This window comes from Planococcus citri, chromosome 4 (genome assembly GCF_950023065.1).
Source record: "Planococcus citri chromosome 4, ihPlaCitr1.1, whole genome shotgun sequence".
NCBI lineage: Eukaryota > Metazoa > Arthropoda > Insecta > Hemiptera > Pseudococcidae > Planococcus > Planococcus citri.
In genome coordinates, this window is record NC_088680.1 from 14,226,230 (window position 1) to 14,248,370 (window position 22,141).

General features: G+C 33.1%; 2 protein-coding genes across 3 annotated transcripts; both read right to left on the reverse strand.

Annotated features, from left to right (window-relative positions):
• Positions 1-193: 193 nt before the first annotated feature.
• On the reverse strand, positions 194-7,610 carry LOC135843197 (uncharacterized). 2 transcript variants are annotated; one of them, XM_065360986.1, is made up of 7 exons: positions 7,358-7,610; positions 7,018-7,116; positions 6,691-6,921; positions 6,374-6,591; positions 2,679-2,795; positions 2,448-2,591; positions 194-646 (listed from the first exon to the last, which is right to left on the reverse strand). In XM_065360986.1, the coding sequence occupies exons 1-7, from the start codon at positions 7,416-7,418 to the stop codon at positions 563-565; spliced, it is 954 nt and encodes a 317-aa protein (XP_065217058.1). In that variant the 5' UTR covers positions 7,419-7,610; the 3' UTR covers positions 194-562. The 2 variants fall into 2 exon arrangements, with proteins under 2 accessions (XP_065217058.1, XP_065217059.1); XM_065360987.1 differs by having other exon boundaries at positions 194-449; positions 7,358-7,609.
• A 6,174-nt stretch (positions 7,611-13,784) lies between these two features.
• On the reverse strand, positions 13,785-16,489 carry Eogt (EGF-domain O-GlcNAc transferase). Its single transcript, XM_065361640.1, has 9 exons — positions 16,082-16,489; positions 15,783-15,989; positions 15,555-15,703; positions 15,317-15,477; positions 14,948-15,222; positions 14,662-14,862; positions 14,446-14,579; positions 14,266-14,368; positions 13,785-14,188 (listed from the first exon to the last, which is right to left on the reverse strand). The coding sequence occupies exons 1-9, from the start codon at positions 16,265-16,267 to the stop codon at positions 14,039-14,041; spliced, it is 1,566 nt and encodes a 521-aa protein (XP_065217712.1). The 5' UTR covers positions 16,268-16,489; the 3' UTR covers positions 13,785-14,038.
• Positions 16,490-22,141: the final 5,652 nt, after the last annotated feature.

A 22,141-nucleotide genomic window follows, 5' to 3' on the forward strand; every position in this document is an offset into this window, starting at 1 on the left:
TTTTCAATAAAAAATGATAAGTGAAAAAATTTTGTTATAACCCATTTAATTACACAATGAAATACATAGATATCTTTTTTACCAGATATACTTGAAATAGACGCGCGCATAAGCCATAATTACCTACAAAATAATTGCCCCCGAACCGAAAATTATTTATTTTGTAGCTATATTTTTCATCGAATGAACACAATTCGCGTATGTATTTTAATAAAATTTACAGTTACACAAATTTTTCAATACATATATCCGAAGCAAATGAAAATAGGTACTAAAGTCGAAGCGAATCGAACCGCAACTACGGTGCTTTTCGATATAAAAAATGAAAAATTAAATCGCCAAGAGATATTCGCGCATTTTACAATGAAACGGAGACAACACTGCGTAATAATCGGCGAATTTCCAGTTCTCTAAAAATGCGCTGCGGTGGTGGGTACTACAAAATCATACTGTACAAAAAAAGAAAAGAAAACGAAACATAAATGTTACTTGATTTTAATGAAGAAAAAATTATTTTTTATAAGTTATTCCCGGCGCATAATAATTATTTTTATGTCGAGCTCTAAGAAAAAGGGCACCGCTTCCCTAATGCGCCATTTGAAATTGCCAGTAATTTGTTAAAATTTCTAATATTCGAATACGTGATCTGAAACAACGCATTTTATAAAATATCTCATTAGCATTATAGGTATTTGTGCTCCTTTTTTTTTTGTTGTTCTTAATAAATAAAAAAACGAGCAGAATTTTCCCAATTGGACTAACAGAAACGAGGTATTGAAGGGTTCGGATTTTAGGAAAATCAGGCTCCTTGCTCTTTGAATTTATCGAAAAAATTAAATGATCGAGATACGACATGTACAAGTAATTTGATTACATAAAATCTGTTTCTTAGAAATAATTTTTTAGATTTTTTTCACGAATAATACACGACGTGTTTCAAAAAGAAAAAATAACCCGCCTTCAAACGAGCGAATAGACAACGGATTCTGAGCACAAGTATGTGTGTTTGCCTATCCTTGGAATGAAACTGGTAAAATGCTCACTTTTTTCAATTTTATTGAAAGTTCAAAAGTTCCAACCTCAAATCAAAAATTATGCGCAAATGCAATATTTTTTCAACTGGAAAAAAAATGAAAAAACTTGAAAAAAAGAAAGAAAAAAACGAAAAAGTTTAGAAGTTTAGTTGGATGTATTTACTGACCTTGTCAAAAAACATTTTTATTTCGCTTAGAATTCAAGGATCACGTACATACTTATTTTTAGTTATTTGATTTCAATTTCGATTAAAAACCAATTTTGGGCTCAGAATTTCAAAAATTGGAAAAAATTGATAGGAAGAAATGGGGGAAAACGTGAAAAAAAGAAGAAAATCGAAAAAAATGGAAAAAAGAGAAAAAACGGGGAGAAATTATAAGAAAGAGAAAAACGAAAAAATATGAGAAAAAGACAAAATGAAAAAAAAAGGAATAGAAAAAAAAGAACAAAACACGTAAAAGGAAACAAGTCGATCATCTATTTTTGAAATAATTAAAAAAAAAGTCCCCATGAAAAAAGAAATGGTTTGTTAATTGTTTTAGTTATACCAGGATAATCATGTTGAAATGAGAGGGGTGAGCAAGAGAAAATTCGACCTCGAGTTTTTTTTTCATCAGTTGTCCAACAAATTTTCAAAAATCAAATGCGTGACTTTGGTGTGATTCTTTTTTCCATGACAAAATATAAAAATAAAACATATTTGACAAATAACAACACCCCCCCCCCCCCTCCCATAAAAAAATAAACACAATAATTTTTTCAATTCAAGAAAATTGTAATAATTTTGTGTAGAGATTTCTTACAAAATCGTCCAAAAACCAATTTTGGTCTCAGAATTTCAAAAAGGGGACAAAATTGATGGGAAAAGATGTAAAAAAAAAATCATGAAAAATAAAGAAAAAGAAAATAGAAGAAAATGGAAAATAAGAAAAAAACGAAAAAAAAATTTAAGAAAGAGAAAAAATGAAAAAAAATGGAAAAAAAAGAAACCAAAAAAAACACGTAAAAAGAAACAAGTCAATTCTCTATTTTTTTAAAAATAGAAAAGTCCTCATGTAAAAAAATGCTTCAACTTCCCTTCCATCAACTCTCAAGGCTCAAATACTATTAAATTTGAAAATATAATCAAGTTTCAAATTGCCAAAAATTGTGTATGTTTTTTTGAGAGTAAAAAAATGTTGAAAATGATGTTTTTTTTTCGAGTATCCTATTTTCCCCCTCTTTTTTTCCAACATAAGTGATCGTTCAGGACAGAAAGGAATCTTAGCGTACATTTATGGAAAAACGTTTTTTTCAGATTCTGTACCGCGGAAAACTCTTGAAAATCGATTAACCCCCCCCCCCCCCCCCTCACAAAGTCCCTAAATGCTAATAAAACCTCTAGAAATGCATTTTGTACAGGAATTACTCACCTTCAGCCTAATGATGGAACATTTTAAATTGGCATCGATATGTAGGAGTGCTCCTTCGTTCATATGATTACTGCAATAATTAGGAGCTGAAAAAATGGATATGAGCTTTCCTCCGGCGAAAATTTGATATCCACTGCTGATTAACTATACAGAGCAACAGAAAAAAGACAATTAGAATAATAGGTAACTTTCTTGGGTACATAATTTGAAAACTTGAAAAATTAGGCATACCTGATGAGCTCTGACGATGAGCTGAAAATTATTATCAGAAAGAAATTTTTCAATTACATCGCTGCCAAAAGTATACGACACACTTCGATATTTGTTATATTTCCATCCTTTGTGAAACTGAAAATAAAAACCGTGTTTCATGAGTAGATAGGTATATTATATTTACCATCTAAAAAGATGAATGAAGAAGAATAATGAAATGGGATTTTCATCAGAAAATATAAACTTTTCATTTTGTACATGATGCTAATGTGATCACTGAGTGATGAGGTACATCATAGCATTGTTTAAAGAAACTAAGCTGACGATAATCCAGGGTGTCTTAACAGTCCTGCAAGCCCTGCAGTTATCCTGCTTTTCAACTACCTACATACTTATGTACTTTTTCAAAAAGTCCTTTTTTTTCAATCAGTTATTAAATTTTTAATTAATTTTTTTTGTGTACCTAATTTTGAAAAAATGTCGTTGTTTTTTCCACTTGACTGATGAAAAAAAATTGTGTAGAAATAGTCTTTAGCAGATGGAAGAACACAAGTCATTTTCAAATGAAAAAATCCCCTCCCCCCTTGTTTCATTTGGGCAGAAACACGTTAGTTCCTTTATTTTCTTTTCTCTGTTGTAAGTAACTTTTGAAGTGCAGGAATGCATTTTTTTTTCAACGTTTGTTTAGAAACTAACTTGAATTATCAAAGGATCGGATTCAATCCGATCAATTTATGCCAAGCACAAACAAAGATGAAACGAAACAACACAAAGGCAAAGCAAAAACAATTTCGAACATAATCGATTGTACGAGTACGAGCTAAAAGATCGATAATATGTAAATCGATTTTTGAGTTTGATTAGTCGATTTTGTACGATATTTTGATCGACAAAAATCTACTTTTGAAGCTGGAATATATGTTTTATTTCCGAAGTGATCTCTTTTTGATCTCGATCACATCGCATCGAAAATCATATTATTTTTAACGAATTTTGAGGTTGAAAAAAATAAATTTTGATCAGGAAATATATTTTTGAAACTATAGAAATGATTTCTCATTCCGAAAATGATTTTTTGAGATCGATCATTTGAGATAAAAAATCACAAATGAATCGATTTTTGATGAGAAGGTCTATTTTTGTGGGGTAAAAATTGATTCTTCTCGTCGAACATAATCGATCGTATAAGATCGAGAATCGATGGCGGTTCAATTACTTGATTGATTTTCAATAATAATTGATTTTTGCTTGAAAGGTTTATTTTTTACGTAAAAATGATTAATATCTTACAGATAAATCGACTTTAACGGTTCGACTGATCGATTTTCGAACCAGAAATCTAAGATAAAATAGATTTTTTTATGTTGAACATAATTTATGATCTATCGTATGAGATGAAAAAAATTATAGATGAATCGATTTTACTGTTCTATTAATCGATTTTTGATCACGATCAATTCTCGATTGAAAGGTTTATTTTTACGCAAAAATTGATTTTTCACGTCGAACTTAGGTCATTGATCATATGAGATCCAAAATAGGACATAAATCGATTTTGACGAGGTACATTCTACTTTATGAATAATTATTTAAAAAAAGGTCAAGACATGAAAAACCAGCTTCATATGTTTCCAATTGATGTTCAAAAGCAAACTTAGCAACTAATGCAACATCAATTAACCAATAAGGTAAACGCAAATTCAATGCAAAAACTATCTTGCAATCAGCGAATAGCATATTGATGGCTTGTATGACAATCCAAAACTAATCCGGATCACATTGGATTCAAAATCACTCGAATAAATTTCCGAGGTTCCATCAATCGATTTTTGATCGAAAAATTATTCATCTTTGAAACATGAAATGGATTTTTCATTTCGTAAATAATGAGTTTTTCATTTTCTAGAGAGTGAAAGTATAGGTACTTTAATTCGTACATTTTTTCAATATGTTGGAAACGGTCGAAAGTTGGTTATTTCAAAACTTCCAGAGAAGAAAATGCTAAAAAAAGTGTACCTCAACTTCATCGGAAAGCCCTATTTTTTCATTAAAAAAATTGTGGTGGGGGAGGGGGTTCTAAAAAAAGTTCACTTCGACAACCATTCCGAAAAAACCATAGAAAGACCAAAGACATTTCACAAAAAACTAATTCTTAATTGACGTGTAAAATATTGACACTCCACCTCCCTCCTCAACTCTCCCCCTCCCAAAGTCGTAGTGTTTGAATCTTCTTGGCGAACATTATTCGATCATACATATAAGATCGATAATCAATGGCGGTTCGATTACTTGATTGATTTTAAATAATAAGTAATTGATTTTTGCATAAAAGGTTTATTTTTTACGTAAAAATGATCAATATCTCACATAATCGATCATGAATGAGATCGAAAATTAGAGATAAATCGACTTTGATGGTTCGATTGATCGATTATCGAACCAGAAATCTAAGCTGAAATGGATTTTTTTTATGTTGAACATAATTTATGACCTATCGTATGAGATGAAAGAATTGTAGATGAATCGATTTTACGGTTCTATTAATCGATTTTTGATCATGATCAATTTTCGATTAAAAGGTCTATTTTTGATGCAAAAATTGATTTTTCATGTCGAACATAGGTAATTGATCATACGAGATCCAAAATAGGAAATGAATCGATTTTGACGAGGTACATTCTACTATATGAATTATAAAAAAAGGTCAAGCAACATCAATCAACCAATATGGTGAAACCAAACGCAGAAACTATCTTGCAATCAGCTGACTTGGATTTGGGATTGAAAATCACTTGAATGAATTTTTGAGGTTCGATCAATCGATTTTTGATCGAAAAATCCATCTTTGAGACTGAAATGGATTTCTTATTTTGAAAATTATCGATCATATTGTCACATGAAATTAAATATGAGAAATGAATCGATTTCTACGATTCGTCTAATGGATTTTTGAACGAGAGTTCTTCATTGAATTATTGCTGAATAACTTCTTCAATTGAGATGTTTAATTTTTAACAATTTACTATTAATGTGAGATAAATCGATTGAAATTCTTAAAATTTTGATAAACTGAACGTTTCTAAAATTCAGAGCACATTTTACCATTGAAATATGAATGTGAGTAGAACTCATTCCAGTCTTCGAAGAGTATTCTACTCTTTCTACTTAGGTATTCTTTTTCTACAATTTGTTGGATGAATTTTCGTCCAGCTGTACGATTATGGAGACTAAGTTCATAATTTATAATCCCAGGCCATTCATTTTAGGGACCCTTTGAAAAATCATAACCTGGGACAAATTATCCCATTTACCCTTCCTCTTCACAGCCCGAATTCTTGTTGCCAAAACTTGTAACATTTGAGAAAAAAAAATGATAAAAGTGTATTCAAACTTCATCGGAAACCCCCATTTTTATCATTTGAAAAATTTTGTTGGGAGGAGGAGGTACTAAAAGTCGCGAAAAAAGTTCACTTTTTGACAACCATTCCAAAAAAACTTTAGAAAGTCCAAAGAAATGTTGAAAAAAAAGGAATAATTGGCGTGTAAAATATTGATACCTCCCTCTTCAACCCCCCTCCCCTCCCTCCTGCAAGTCATAGTGTTTGAAAAATGTCCTAGACCAAAAATCTGGCCTTTTCATTTTTGAAAATTTCATTTGTTAGACACGTTGAAATGTTGGAAAATAATGACGTAATAACTACTCGAATATTTACCCGTGAAGGATCCGACCATAGTAAATCATTAACGAGACCGGTCAATGTATTAATAGGGAATGGTCTTCTTATGCTTTCTATTTGATCGACGGTTTTCAAATCCGGGCTCAATCCGCCATGGCAACAAAAAATTTTACTTCCGATTATCGCCGCCAAAGGTAAACAATCGAATAACCCGGAGAATTTATTCCATAATCCAACGTTGAATCTTTGTCTGCCTAAGAACAAAGTACAAAATATACTTAGGTAGATACCCATCTAAAAATTACTTGGAAGTTAAGTTGTCGAAAAAAATCGAGCACAATTTTTCCACTTACACTCGTTATAAAATCCGTATTTATGATTTATCATCGTACATTCGTGATTTCCTCGTAATAAGTAAACATTTTTCGGGTATTTTACTTTCAACGATAACAGCAAACTGATGCATTCGACCGAGTGTCGTCCACGATCTACGTAATCGCCCAGAAATATATAACTGGTGGCTGGAGGGAAGCCAGTTTGCTGGAAAATCCACAGCAAATCTTCGAATTGACCATGAATGTCGCCTGCAACAACGTGGCTTACGAATTATTATACTTAGAACGCTGGTTAAGTCGTGATAAGCCAGGAAAATAAACGATAGGTATAAAAATTCAACTTGCCTACTGCAATTATTGGTGGTTCGATTCTTAACAGAGACGGTTCTCGTAGTAGTATAGTTTCTGCTTTCGTTATCAACGTTTGAATAGGGTTAATTGATTCTGAAACGAATAAAAATGTTTAAAATGAATTATTAAAGCTTAAAATTTATCTACGATCCAACGAACTTCCCACAATAACTTCTTATGATGATAAATTTTCAAGTGTTTGTTTATAAGCTGATATCGAAAAAGAATTCGCATTTCCCTTACTCTAGTAGGTACCCACCTACCTAAGTACCTAGCTATGTACTCGTACTTATAAAAAGAAATTGAACATTATGTTCGAACATTCGATGCTTACCCGTATTCAGTCTGCGATTTTCCACGGTCAATATGCGAATCAAATTATCTTCAGCAGTCATTTCCAAAACTTGTGGTCATCGAGTAAGATCGTATGTATATTCGAGATGAAGTTTTAACATTTATCATGGTTCCATGTATAATCAAATTCACTAGAAATTTATCATCGGTAAAGTACCATTATTATTTTTCTGAAAACTTTTCTTTATCAAATCAAGCAACCTAAAATACTGCTCGCCAAGTGGAAGATTTTCATAAAATACATCGATCACAAAATAAACCTCATCACGGAGCCAGCTGTTTCTGATTTTTGCGTGTTGTGTAGAGGTAAACAAACTTACGAATGTGGGCTCTGATTGGCCGAATCTTGATTAAGCGATCAATGCGATCATGATTTTGTATAATGTCAAATGATTGTGCTCTCATTGATTCTACTCAGAATTCTTTCAGTTCAGTTGTAGAATTTTTCGATAGTTTCTATAGGGATGAAGGTTAATGGAGGACCCTCGTTTCATTTTGTCTATCAAATCAAAGGTATCCCCATTTGCTCAGGTGGCTCTCAAGTAATATTTTGAAGCTTCGGTTCTGAGGTACAGTTGGATTTTATGAGAAAAGAATTCTCTATTTTCTGAATTTACCCTTCAAGTACCTACTTATGAAAAAAGAGCGCCTGGAACCCCTCGTTAGAGAGAAAAAAAACCTTATTCATACGTACCTAATCCTATTTTTTTTTCAAGAAAAAAGACTCCAATTTGCTCGAAGTTGGAAAAAATGAGAGAAAAATAAGAGTGGATCATCATCTTTATTTCTTGCTCCGGTACATAAAAGAGTACTTACTTTTACTGTACCTACTTATATGATCGAAGTTACGTTTGTTGATTTTAAATCCTCCTTTTCATTATCTTTCTGTGTCAAAATTTTTCCAAATGACTTTTTCTTTTTTTTATTATTTAGAAAAAAAAACTTCTTTCGGTCACCAAGCTATGTTTATTGTCTGTTTGCATTTAGCCTCCTCTCCCCCCCCCCCTCAATGAAAAAATCAGAGGACAATGACGAATTAAAGTACCTACTTACGTGAAAATTTTTGAAACATTTTTTATTTCCGGATAAAAGATTTCCTAGTACGGTAACTAATTTTCTAGAAAAAAACCTAGCGCCCCCCCCCCTACATTGACCCCCTTCAAATGGAGCCCTCCGACTGGGAAAAAATAAGCGTAGGTGTAAATGGAAAAATTTTCATTCTTGGTCAAAAATACTTTTGAAAATTCCATAGATTGACTTATTTACTAAGTATAAACATTTTTTAAAAAATGAATATTACATAGAAAATAGAGTATTGCTTTAATTCAAAATATTTGAAGGGGAGAAAGAAACTTACCTATGATTGGTATCGTTTAGTGATGAATCAAACTATCGGTAGTATTGATAGCACTGACATCACTAGAGTCGTTTATTTCTTTGGTGTAATCCAAGGAATAGAAAATACATAGAATATTGATTTAATGCAAAATGTTTGAAGGGGAGAAAGAAACTTACCTACACCTATGATGGCTAACTTACCTATATTAATCGTTTGTAATTTATGTCTTTGATGTAATCAATAATTGGACCTGGGATTTGTTGGTATGCTCTAACTCGTCTCTTAATGTAGGTAATAGAGTGCGGATCTGCAGTTTTAATTTTTCCATGTGAACTTGTGAGCTGACGCACTTGGTTTTGGTTCTGAAACTCATATTGAAAAATTAAGTTTAAAATTGAAAAAAAATACAAACAAAACTTTTCACTAGAGTTGGGGCATTTTGTAATGTCAACAGTTAATGCAGTAAGATGTTGTCTGGTCTATGGCTTCTATGGCCATCCTTGCAGTCTGATTTCAATGTGTGGATATTTATAAGATTTTGGTCATCATTGTGATGCATCAGGAATAGCGCCAGGTCCGAGGTGAATTTATATCCTGAAGGAATTTATCTGCAGAAATACATATTTACATAAAAAATTTCAAGTAAAAATCTGAATAGTACCTAATATAGTTATTAGGCAACTTGAATAAACAGCTTCCATCTTTCAGCTTCTTCAAAAGTACATATGGTCCATTTTCGTTTTGAATAAGTATCAATTCACAGAATTTTGTGCTATATTTCGGCCACAAAAATAGTCACTTATAATGAGTACCTACAGCTACTTACATTAAAAAAAAAAAGATTACTTACTTTGGTAAAACCTTTCAGAAATTTTTTGAGCATGTGTTGTTCCATTATTGCTTTCTGAGTACCTCTAATATTAAGACAATGTATACTTACCTACTTTAGACAATCTATAATCTATATGGAAAAATGGTGGTACATATATCTTTACTATAGATTTTCTCTACCAGGGGTATCAGTTTTGCTGCTAATTTGTTTGCCATAGATTCAGCATTTTCTTCCCTGAAAGAAGCTGTAAAAAAGAATAGCAGAAATTAAATTAGTAGGTAATAGGTAATAACCCAACAATGCATATGGAAAATTTCTACGTTGCTGCGAATTACTGATCAAATAATTACATACTACACGTATGAACTTACCCAGTGGTATTTCATTTCCTTCTGAACTAATTCAATGATATTTGCATTTGGCTTTTTCAATTCTGCAATTGTTGTAAAAATGATAAAATAAAACTTCAAATATGGAATCAATTCTCTCCCATGAAATCTGAAGAATGCTAAGCAAACATGAGATGACCTCAAAAGACAAATTTCAGACTTGAATTTCAGAAAAATTCCTAAAAAATGAAAATAGCCAAGATTTTTACTTTTTTTTTCTTTAAAATTTCTGCTGTAAAAAATCAATGACATACTGTGTCAAACACTGTGGTGAGGTCCACAAACACAGCACCAGTGAGGCAGTGACCTGCGATGTTCAAAACCATCCTCTATGTACCGTGTCAGACTCAGGACCTGGCCAGTGGCCAGTTGCAAGATTTCCCAGGTCTGAAGTCTGCTTGCTGACTGATTAGGTTCTTGTCAATATGCTCAGCTACTCGATTTCAGACCAACACGCGCAAATACCTTGTGCAGATGACACAGTAATGATATAGAAAGGTAACTCTTAGGGCCATATGGGTCTTCACCTGGCTTCTGGATAGCAATGACGGACGTGGGCCCACAGCAATTATAGAGGTATTTTTGATGTTTCTACACAGGTGTTGTACAATTCTTGGATCCAAGTAACAGTTTTTGGGCCAAGGTGTTTTATCTGCTCAGCATACAAAGCTTTTATGGTGTTATGTTATATCCTAGGAACGCTGAGAGCACACGTTCAGCTGTGGGAATAATGTTACATGCCTAAAAGGTGAACAAATTTCTACATATTTAGATCAAATTTGATGTAAACATTTTTTCCAGGGCAGCTATGAACAAAAAGCAAGAACTCTCTTGTAATCAGTTTGCTCACAGGTTTCATTACAATCATGAGCTAGTTTTCTTCACTATGATACATTGTGATTTTTGTTTTCCACAGAAAGCCTCTTCAAACAACTCTGCACTACTAGTGCACTACCAGGATGTGCCTGTAAAATACAAATTATAAGGTACCTGCGGGTATTAACGCCACATGTTTAGAGAATTGCTCTGATACCTCCCCACCACACCCCATGGTCAAAGTAAGTGATGGAAGTGGTAGTCATATATGTATCTACTACCATTCCATGGCCATGCGGGCCGAGGGGGGAGGGGAGAGGTCTCACAGGGTCTGGTAATAACGTGATTTCTCCATAAAGTACATATTGGCAGTGTTACCAGACCTGGTAGGCTTATAATAACGCCATGTCATTTCTTATGCAAAAAAAAATCATTAAAAACCAATTTTTCCGGACAAATCAACAACTGTTTTGTGTTTGGGACCTTGAAAATCATGTTGACAAAAAAATTTGCAACAATTGAATAATAAAAGAGCATAATGGTTTTAATTTAGTTTCTTTTGTAAATTTTTGCAATTTTTTAACTTTTTTCACTGAACGCATTTTTGGCTCCAAAACACAAAGCATGAAGTTACTGCTCAGTGATTTAGTTGGAAAATTGAGTATCCAATGAGATTTTCCTCATATTCATTGAAAATTGTCTCATAAACCTGTAATTTTCTTGCATTGACATATTTACCCTCGCCCTTTTTTTTTTTAGCAATTTTGAAAAAAACATCAACTTTCTATAAGTTTTTATGTCGTGAATATGGGTCTGACAAAAAATGTAATTAGGTATATGGTTTGAAAGCTGATGAAATGTGCTTTCTAACGATGTGTAGTTAACAACTTGTATTTTTAGCATTACTTGAACATCCGTTTTTCAAATTAAAGTGAAACAGTTACATCATCCCAAAATAATATTGGAGTTGAAAATTCAAAAAATTGAGACGGAATTTTTTTTGTACACCCTGTGTAAACGAACATATTGTGATGCAATTTGGTCAGGCTACTATTTTCATCATTGGGAACAAGTAACCAGTGCTGCTTGATGGATACCTCATGTCCTAACACAATTTTTGAGCGACTGGCGTTGTTACCCTCACTGGCAGTAACACCCACTGGTACCTACCTTATTTGTAGATATGTTCTATGAGGGCTGTACCTTATCTTCCATGTGCTGTGTCAGACAGACTCAGGACCTGGCCAGTAGCCAGTACAAGATTTCCCAGATCTGAAACCTGCTTGCTGACTGATTAGGTTCTTGTCAATGCTCAGCTATTCTATTTGATGTATAAGGGCCACTTGCTCAAAATACCTTGTACAGATGACACAGTAACAATATAGGGTGGTAACTTTTAGGGTCATCTGGGTCTTTACCTGGCTCCCAGATAGCAATGACTTGCGCCTGCCACCATGATCAAGGTATTTTTGATGTTTCTACACAGGTACCTATTGTACAATTCTTTGATCCAGGTAATAGTTTTGGCCCAAAATGTTTTATCTGCTTGACATACCTACTTAGCTTTTATGGTGTTATATCCTATAGCAACTTGGAGAGCACATGTTCAGCTGTAGGAATAACAGTAAAAGGCAAACAAATTTATACATGTTTAGATCAAATTTGATGTTAACATTTTTTCCAGGGCAGCTATGAATGAACAAGAAGCAAGAACTCTCTTGTAATTAGTTTGCTCATTGTGTTAGGTATCGCCTTCCGTTCCATTTTCTCTGTGGATTGTCTTATCTACTATAAAGATTGAAAAAAATAAAAACATAGAAAATAGAGTATTGCCTTAATGCAAAATATTTGAAGGGGAGAAAAAAGGGCATCAAACAAATATGTAACATTGGTATTGCTATTTCTTTGGTAAACTCAAATGTCCAATTTGTTGGTCTGCTCTAAACTGTCTCTTAATGCACTAGTGTGGATCTGCAGTTTTAATTTTTCCGTGTGAGCTGACGCACTTGGTTTTGGACTTTTGGTTCTGAAACACTTATTATTGAACTTAATTTAAAATATTTTTAAAAAATGACAAAAAAAACACAAACAAAATTGATCTACATATCTGCTGTCTGTTGTATCAGACTAAGAACCTGGCCTGGCCAGTTACAAGATTTCACAGGTCTGAAACCTGCTTGCTGACTGATTAGGTTCTTGTCAATATGCTCAGCTATTTGATTTAGGACCACTCGCTCAAATACCTTGTTCCAATGGCACAGTAATGATACAGGGTGGTAACTTTTAGGGTCATCTGTCATCTGCGGTTTTCCTAGCTTCTGGATAGCAATGACGTGGGCCTGCCACCATGATCAAGGTATTTTTGATGTTTCTACACAGGTGTTGTACAAATTCTATTCTTGGATCCAGGTAACAGTTTTCGGCCCAAAATGTTTTATCTGCTCATGCTCAACATGGATAGCTTTTATGGTGTTATATGTATGTACTTATCCTAGCAAATTTGAGAGCACGTCGCGTCTTCACCTGTTGGAATAACGTTAAACAGAGAACAAATTTCTATATGTTCAGATGTTTGATGTGACCATTTTTTCCACAGCAGCTATGATCAAAAAGCAAGAACTCTGTTGTTATCAGTTTACTCATTGGTTGCTTCCATGCATAAATTCTAATGCCATTGCGGTATCTTATGGTATTCAGTATTCACAAGCAGCTCCCAACACTGATCAGTGGAAAATAATTTTTTCTAGTGATTTTACTCGTAGCTCCTTAACTTCTTCGAGCTTCTGCAGGTTCTCATATTGGGGAAACAAATTGCTTTGAAGAGTATAATAGCCCCCCCCCCAGCCCAATTGACCAAACCACAAAAAAGTTGATCATTCAAAGAAAAATCATTTGGGAAAATGAAAGTATTGAAAAATCGCATATCCTTAATTTTATGTTTGTGCATTTACAAGTGCACCTCAAAGAATCATAAACAAAATCTAAAGCAGATCCAGATCGAAAATAAAAACAAATAAATGACACATTCGAGTCGAAAATTTCATAATAATATATTATTCGTCATGGCACAGTGATTAATAATACTGTTTTAAAAATTAGCACATAAAATCAACATCACAGATCAATTGTTTTCTAAAAATTAACGTTTAGGCCTTTGTTTTAATCGACATTTTTTTCACAATGAACACAATTAGTAATCAATTAAAGTACATAGGTAGGTAGTAATTTGGGTTAAAATCACAGCATTTTTTTCCTTTATCACCGAAGTACGAGTAAATTAGTGTATTACAGTTCGTCTCGATCATTTAAATAATGTCCAGGGAAATTCTCCTGTTCCGAGACATGTTTAGCAGCTACTTCGACTAGTTTTAGGAATTCGTCGACGTCAAATTTGTAATTAGTAAACTTGGCGTGAGCTCCTCTTTCTGGATGGTTCTGCAAAAAAAAAAAAAAAATCAGTGAAAATTGATCATCAATAGTATGGGTTGATATTTTTATAAGTACGAGCTTACTTCATCTTGCTGATATAATTTCAGTTGGTCTTGCCACGTTACATATTTTACTCCTCGTAATCTGGCTAAATCGTAATAGCAGCTCGGATCTTCGCAGTTATACCTGCAGAATTAATAAATATAATTTAATTAAAATGCCAAACATGGAGGAAATTATTTACACAGATGACGAATACTCACAATTCGAAAACAGCAGCCCAATCTGGTAAAAATAACAAATGAGTCAATCCAGCTCCGTGAATACTGATGAAGATATCTGTATTATGAATTATTTTCAGCTGATCTTTTAACGGATAATTTCGATCAAATACGACCTAAAGACGAGTAAAAATTTTAAAAATGACTTGAGACATTCAAATTGGCTTAATATGAATAAAAGATGACAATTTAACTCACTCGATTCACATCGTAACTCGTATTGGCACTCAAAGCGTGTAAAAGTTGTCGTTCATTTAGTACCTTTCGGTACATCGTATCTCGAGATAAAAACGTTACTTTGAATCGTTTATTATGCCTTTTGAAAGTAGGGATATCCAATCGATGCAGAATGAACTTCGAGAAAGCGTGAAACAAACCACTTCGTTCGCATCCACCGATCTAAAATTCACCAAAATCGCACATCAGTCCAATAAAAATCAACGTACATATTTTACTCGATACTCGAAGAAGAAGTGAAACGAACCAAAGGAGTATTGTAATACAAGCCGAAAATCATCCTAGGCAATAAAGGAAATACTACATTTTTGAAGCAAACTGTTTGTCCAGCGAACGTTTTCAGATCCCAGATCGGATACTTTGTAAATGTATCGAAAGTAGCGCTGAATGCCGATTGATACGTGTACGATTCCCAAATAAGAATGCGTACGTTTCTAGAGAACGTATCTTCATGCGATGAGTTGACGTGCAAAGAAGCGTATAAGTTGAAAAAATCACAAAAATGGTGATACATGTTCACAGCTGTAATAACACCATATTAACACTACAGATTAGTAGATGAAAATTAAATTAACTACATCGAACTACATAAACTGAGAAAATGAGGGACACTAACTGGCGTCTATTTTCATTATAAACGTGGGCTCGTTCACGACAACGTCACAGTTGTGAGGTATGGGAGGTCTACGTAAGGCGGTAAAATGCTGTAATTCAGGGCCCCATGATTGCAATGGGCTTAAATGATCGCATTCTTCTAGTAATCTGGGTTTTTTAAAACTACCAACAGACAGAACACAAGCTAGATTAGCACAAACGAGACTAAAACCGAACACGAGTTAGCTACTCGTACTCACTTGCAGAAACCTCCAATTTCTCCATCTTTCAGAACATCCATTTTATACCGGATTGGTTCTTTTCGAGAGGCCAAACTGGTGAAATTAATAAATATATTACGACCTCTGCAGAAACGAAGATGGTTGGAGCATTCTAACGACGAGTCTTCCTAAAAAATTGAATCATTTTAAAATACACGAAGTAATTAAAAAAATTAATTTAACTACTTGGTGATCAAAAATAATTACTTTAAACGATGGCTCACACATGAGCATCATCTCATTCCGTTGTTCTCGTACGAATCCGAAATCAGCTTGATTATAAAACGTGCTAATTTGTTCCTTCTTGGACTGAACCCAACCATTATAAGATCCAGGACACACCGGTCGATGATAGGAATTCGATGAATCGCAATTCAGTTCGTAGCCCCAGCATGATTTCGACTTCTTATTTCCCTAAAAAAAATATATATATATAAGTATAAAAAAGCTGAATCAGATTAGCCCTTCATTGGCAGTTAGCTTTATTCGAATATTGGAACACTTACACAAAAGTCATGGTTAGGGGTCTCCTTGCAATACTCTTGTAGGACATCTTTGTAAGTGTTGAAATAATAAGGCAGATGTTCCGAAGGTAGATTCAGGTCATCGAGTTTATCACAAATGGTAAAAGGTACTATGCAATATATTAAAATTACTACTCTAAAGATAATACTCGTCGTTTTTGTACACATTTTATCTACAGAAATTTACTTGAGAAAAAACACCTCTTCGAAAAGTATCGAGATTTATATCACAAACGCATGTTTTTCAACGAAATTTTGTAACAGCGAAGTATTTACAGAGAGTATTTCATAAAATATGTTATAAGAAATAGTTACGTAGTCATTTTACTTTAATTTTGAATTTAAAAATAAGAACGAGTTAAAAATAATTCATTTTATTTTGGTTTTCAAAGCGTGGGAATCGGTTATCAGTACTTTGAAGGTTTTATTTTGATTCGAACATAGACCATAGTGAAGTGGAACGGAACTGACCATTGAGAGGTATAGTTTGTAATTCTGTCGCAGTAATGAGGAGCGCTAATGTTTCGAAACTTCGAATTCGATCTCGTTTGGACTTTGGAGTGTTTTAAAAATTGTTGATTTTTAATATTTTTATACAAATCCCTGATTTTGGATTTCCAAAATTGGTCATTTTTGGGGATTTATATTCTTAAAAAATATATTGTTTATTCGGTAAAGTGATGAAAATTAGTTTTGAAATTGATTTCAATATTCCTCTGAGTGAGATTTCTTCGTTTCAACTTTCGAGACGTTCTGGAGCCTCCAGCGCAATTTTTAATCCTCTAGGATTTTTGAGGATCTCTCCAGAAGGATCGGAATTCATTTTGGTGGCGAAAAATGGAGCTGTGACTTCTTTTCAACTTATTTAAAAAGATAATCAGGATCCACATTTTGACCGATTTCTAAGACGATGAATGTTGAGTGTTTTTTGACCGGCGTATTTTTAGCTGCGAAGATCGAAGAATAGGTACTTACCTAGTAAAATCAGAAATTTTCTGTTCGCGGAGAATGTGTGTTGAAATTTGCAAGAATGGTTGTTTTTTCTTTTTTTGATAAAATCAACGTTCCCTGATCTAAAGTTTACTGTTTGGAACCATTCTAGAGTTTCTAAAATCGAGTTAATGACTCATTTTCTGAACCGACTAACGCGGGTTGATTCGTATTTTGAGCTAATTTTTAGACAAGAGCCTTTTTTTGACGTGCAATTTCTGATTATTAATATTTTTTACGATTGAGCGAGTAATGGTCAAAACTTTCACCCTCAAGGTGTCTCCAAAATGTGGATAAACTCGCGAAAACGCAATTTTGAGTGGTAAATATGTAGGGAGAGGGGGGTTGAAAATTCTTGTTGGTATACCTCTGTTGTTCACCTCACCACCCTAGAAAATATTCACCAAAAAAACCTTTAATGGCAATTATGGTATTTTAATAGGGTTCTCAAAAAAATCCAAATAACTCAATTTTTAGTTTCCCGAATCAACTTCCGCTCCTTATAGAGAAATTAAAAAATTCTGAATACCTAAATGGGGACATTTCGCTGGGAGAATGACCTGGTCAAGTTTTTTTTGTTTGTTGACAAAAAGCATAGGTAAAATATTCTGAAAATGTGAATTTCGGATTTCTAAACATTTGCCAAAAATAGAAAAATCAATTTGGACAGTTGAAAGTTTGGTGATAAGTAAGGTTTCAGACCCCCCCCCCCCATAATCCATTTTGATATGCTGCATAACACTTTTACAAAAATCAACGCCCAATTGTGGCATTTGTGGCTCAAAAATTCTCAAAGAATATTTTCATGGAAAAATTTGATTAACCAATTTTAATAGGTCACATGACACTTTTTCAAAAATTCTAAAATTATGGCCCAATTTTGGCCTCGGCTCAGAATTATTAAAGAGCGCACAAAAAACATTTTCTTCGAAATCAAAAGTAAAAAAAATCGTGAATTATAAAAAAATCAATTTTTTTTGTAAAATAAAATACCAAATCGAATTATTTTAACCAAATTGATTGAAAATCGCCCGACAGTTCAATTCAACACTTCGTTATGTGTACCCACTTATAAAAATGATGAATTGTGATGTATTTTTAATTGCAATGATTTTAATCATAAGTTTTTCAATTTGTAGCCAATCAATGAACAGTATTTTGGATAGATCAATCTGTGATTGGTGTTTATCATTGCCAGATGAGAGATTTTATAATTTGGAATTGGTACTGTCTGTATTTGGAATATTTAGATTAACAATATCATGTTTTTATTACCTATTTATTTTAACGATATTTTTTCATCAATAGATAATGAATTACCTATTCATTTGTAGCTCAGCTAAAACCTGAAAGCGGAAAGCCGAGGAAGTTTGGGGTTTTGGAAGCTAAAAGCTAGCCAAAGCTGTACATATGATTAAAATTGAAAACCTAAAAAATGACTGAAAGCTTCATTTATTCAGCTTTCTTCCAGATTTTTTGCAAATTCATTAGTCATTAGGTACATACTCTGTATTCTGTAAATTTCTTGTATTTGGTAGTTTTGGCTGTAATCAAATTTACGAAAAAAAAAAAACAAGAAAAAAACGAAAAAGCAACTACCTAGCATAAAGCAAAAACCCTTTTGCAATCAGCGAATAGCTGATGGTTTGTTTTACTTATTGTAGTGATTTCATGTATTGCAATTGATTTTGATCATAAGTTTTTTTTTTTCAATTACCTAGTAGCCAATCAGTGAACTGTATTTTGCAGACACCAATAGGTGATTACCGATTACTTCCCTACCGGCCACAAATCTCTAATAGACAGAATATTTATGTCTGCAACAGCTTTTCAGCTATTCAGCCATTCCGCTATTCATTAGCTGTCTTTCAGATATTTGGAAAAGTTGTTAAAATATTCTGTTGAATGGAATATCAAGCAACGTCTAATAGTTAGCTATAAGCCCAAATTTACAATATCTATTAGAAAAAAATTATATATAGCTAAAATATATTGTCACCAGATATTAAATAACTAGACAAAAATTTATAGCTACTAGATGTCTAATAGATGTCAGAATTCACTCAGTTACTACCAAAACTTGAACAATAACTTTAGTATTGCTCCAGTTGTCATGATAGAAGGGAGAGTGTGCATCGGAAATAAGTATTCTCGTTATTTTATGCTTGAAAATGGCCGCAATTGCAATAAATTACAATTAATTGAGTTCTTAAATTACATTTAAAGTTGATATTTCTTCAATTTAGCTTTTTGATAAGAAAATATGTATCGTAAAACGTGTTTATTTATGTTAAATATAAAGAAAACTCAAAGTGTTCAAAAAGTGACAAACTCCGAGTGATTCAGGTTCGATTTGAGAAGAATTCGCGGAAAATAATGGAAAAATTGAGTCAGCAGCATGTTTATCTTACGTAGTAAGTAGGTTTATAACTGACATGAAATTATGAAACTCATGATTATAGGTAGAAATAGTTTATGAAATATATGATAATATGTAAGTATAGATCTGTATAGTACCTACCTAACCATGAACTTCTTATTTTCATGTTAATTATATTAATATGTACTAACTTACTGATAAAGTGAATATGCTGCTGACACCATTTTGCTATTATTTCCGCAAATTCTTCTCCAATTATACCTGAATAATGTAAAACTTTGCCACTTATTATAATACATGTAGATGTAGATATTACCTATTACTTTTTGAACACTTTGAGTTTTCTTTAAATTTACTCAAATAAACAAGTTGCAGATTGTTAAAAGCACTTTCATTTTGCAGGGCGAATTTCAGTCGTTTTAATAGCTGAGAAGCATCCAATAGATATCTGTAAAACATTATGGCTACAAGGCATTGGAGAATAGATATCTATTCTTTAGCGCATTGCAGCCATAATGCTTTACAGATATCTATTAGCCTTGTATTTACCATGTAATACTACATAAAAGGTACTTTCCAGTTATTAAAACAAGGTAATTTCAGCTATTCCAGTTATCCATTAGCTGTATCTTTGGCTGAAAAGAATATCTAATAGATGTCTATTAGACGTTTGTGGCCGGTAGGGTTAGTACCCATTTATTATTGCCAGATGAGATATTTGAGAATTTTCAATTTGGAATTAGATTAGTAGGCTGATAATGTTTTTAGTTTTCATTATTTATTATTTTTACCGATATTTTTTCATCAATTAAGTACATATTAGACTCAAATTCTGTAAATTTCTTGCTTTTGGCTATACTTAATCAAATTTGCGAAAAAAAGCAATTAACAAAAAGCAAAAACCCTTTTGCAATCAGCGAATAGCCGATGGCTTGTTTTCAAACAAATTAAACGAATAGGTAAGTGCAGATTGAAATGATGTTTTAAATTTTTCCAAATTATTTTTCTATCGTTTAGGAAGGTTTCATCATTTAACTAGTACCTACTTATGTAGTTTGAAGATAGGATGCACACTTTGGGATATTTTCAATTTTGAACCTTTTCAACTTCGATTTCAATGAAACTTAGCGAGACCTTAAGGGAATATCCTAACTCCTCCCCCCCCATTTTATTTTATGAGGACTTTTGAGGATTTCTTACAAATTGAAAAATAAAAAATATAACCTCGAAAACATTTATTTCTACTCGTAAGTATGACGATTTTTTAATCGTTTCCCCGAATGATTTTTTTTTCAAATAAATTTAACCAGTTTGAAGATTGAATGCGTGCCAACTGCAAAACCCCCTCTCCCCTTCAGGCCATTCTGAAGCCTATCGTGAGTTTTCAATTTCCGGAGTAATTTCATGTTGCTAAGTACATATATGAAATTTCCAACATATCCAATAAAGATATTGGAGATGGAAATTATGTAAAAAAAAAAAGGTCGAAATGTTTGATCGTGGTCGGAAGATATTCAAAAACTGCGAGAATGCAACATTTTCAAAAATCAACGTCCTAGACCAGTTAGAAGAAGGGGAGACAATTTTTTGAATTTTCTGAGAAAAATCCAAAATGAACCCAAATTTACTCAACAGATAGCGAAAACTTTCTTGTAATTAGAGTAGCGTTTGACCCTATGTAGTACAGTCATTTTAAGAAAATTTTTAGTCGAACCTCGAAAAAATTGGGGGCAAGCTGAATTTCACATTATTTGTTCAGATTGGTCTCTAAAACAACCCATCAAAAGTTGCACCCCGCAACTTGACCGCTACCCCCGCAAGAGGTCATTAACCTTTGCCGATACTGGTTTTTCGACTTTATCGCCGAAATGAAGGGTCCGAGAGGAAAAATGTTCAATCAAAAATTGTTCTACGCTAAATTCGTAAATTCAGCATGACCAGTTCAGCATTTCCCAAAATGGCGATTTCACCCTTATCTACTGAGGAGGGGGTAAAGTTGTCAATTTTATGAAAATTGTTTTAAAAAATGTAAAATTGTAAATCGACAATTTAGTGCGTGAACTCGATTCACGGTAGACTCGAAAATATTAGTTGCACATCGCAACTTGTTTGCTACCGCAAGAGGTCATTAACCTTTGTTAATCTACGTTTTTCGGCTATATCGCCGAAATGAAGGGTCGGAGGAAAAAAGTTATTGGACTAAAATTATTCTACGGCAAATTTCCTTTATAAGCATGACCAGTTCAGTTGAAATATATTTTTCGATTTTTGGTGAAATTTTTGAAAATCAAATTTAGGCCAAAAATGAGAAAAAAATCAAAGTTTTACCAAATTGAGAGAAAAAGCTGAAATTTGAGACATACCCTATTTTCGACCTGCCAAATCGATTGGAAACTATTTCAAACCGTTTTGAGCAGTTCTGGAGCCTCCAGCACATTTTCGAAACTTGAAATTCCCACAAAATTTAATCAAATATGAAGTTGGAGAGCGGAAGTTCACGCTGTAATCCAATTTATACACGCTATTAAGTCGACTTCTGGTGGGTTTGAGTCATGCAACCTTTTGAAAATTCTTGGAGCCTCCAGTAGATTTTTGAAACTTGCAATTTCCACAAAATTTCATCAAATGGAGTTTGAAAGCCGAAAGTTAATTGGGATAGATTTTGTGGAATT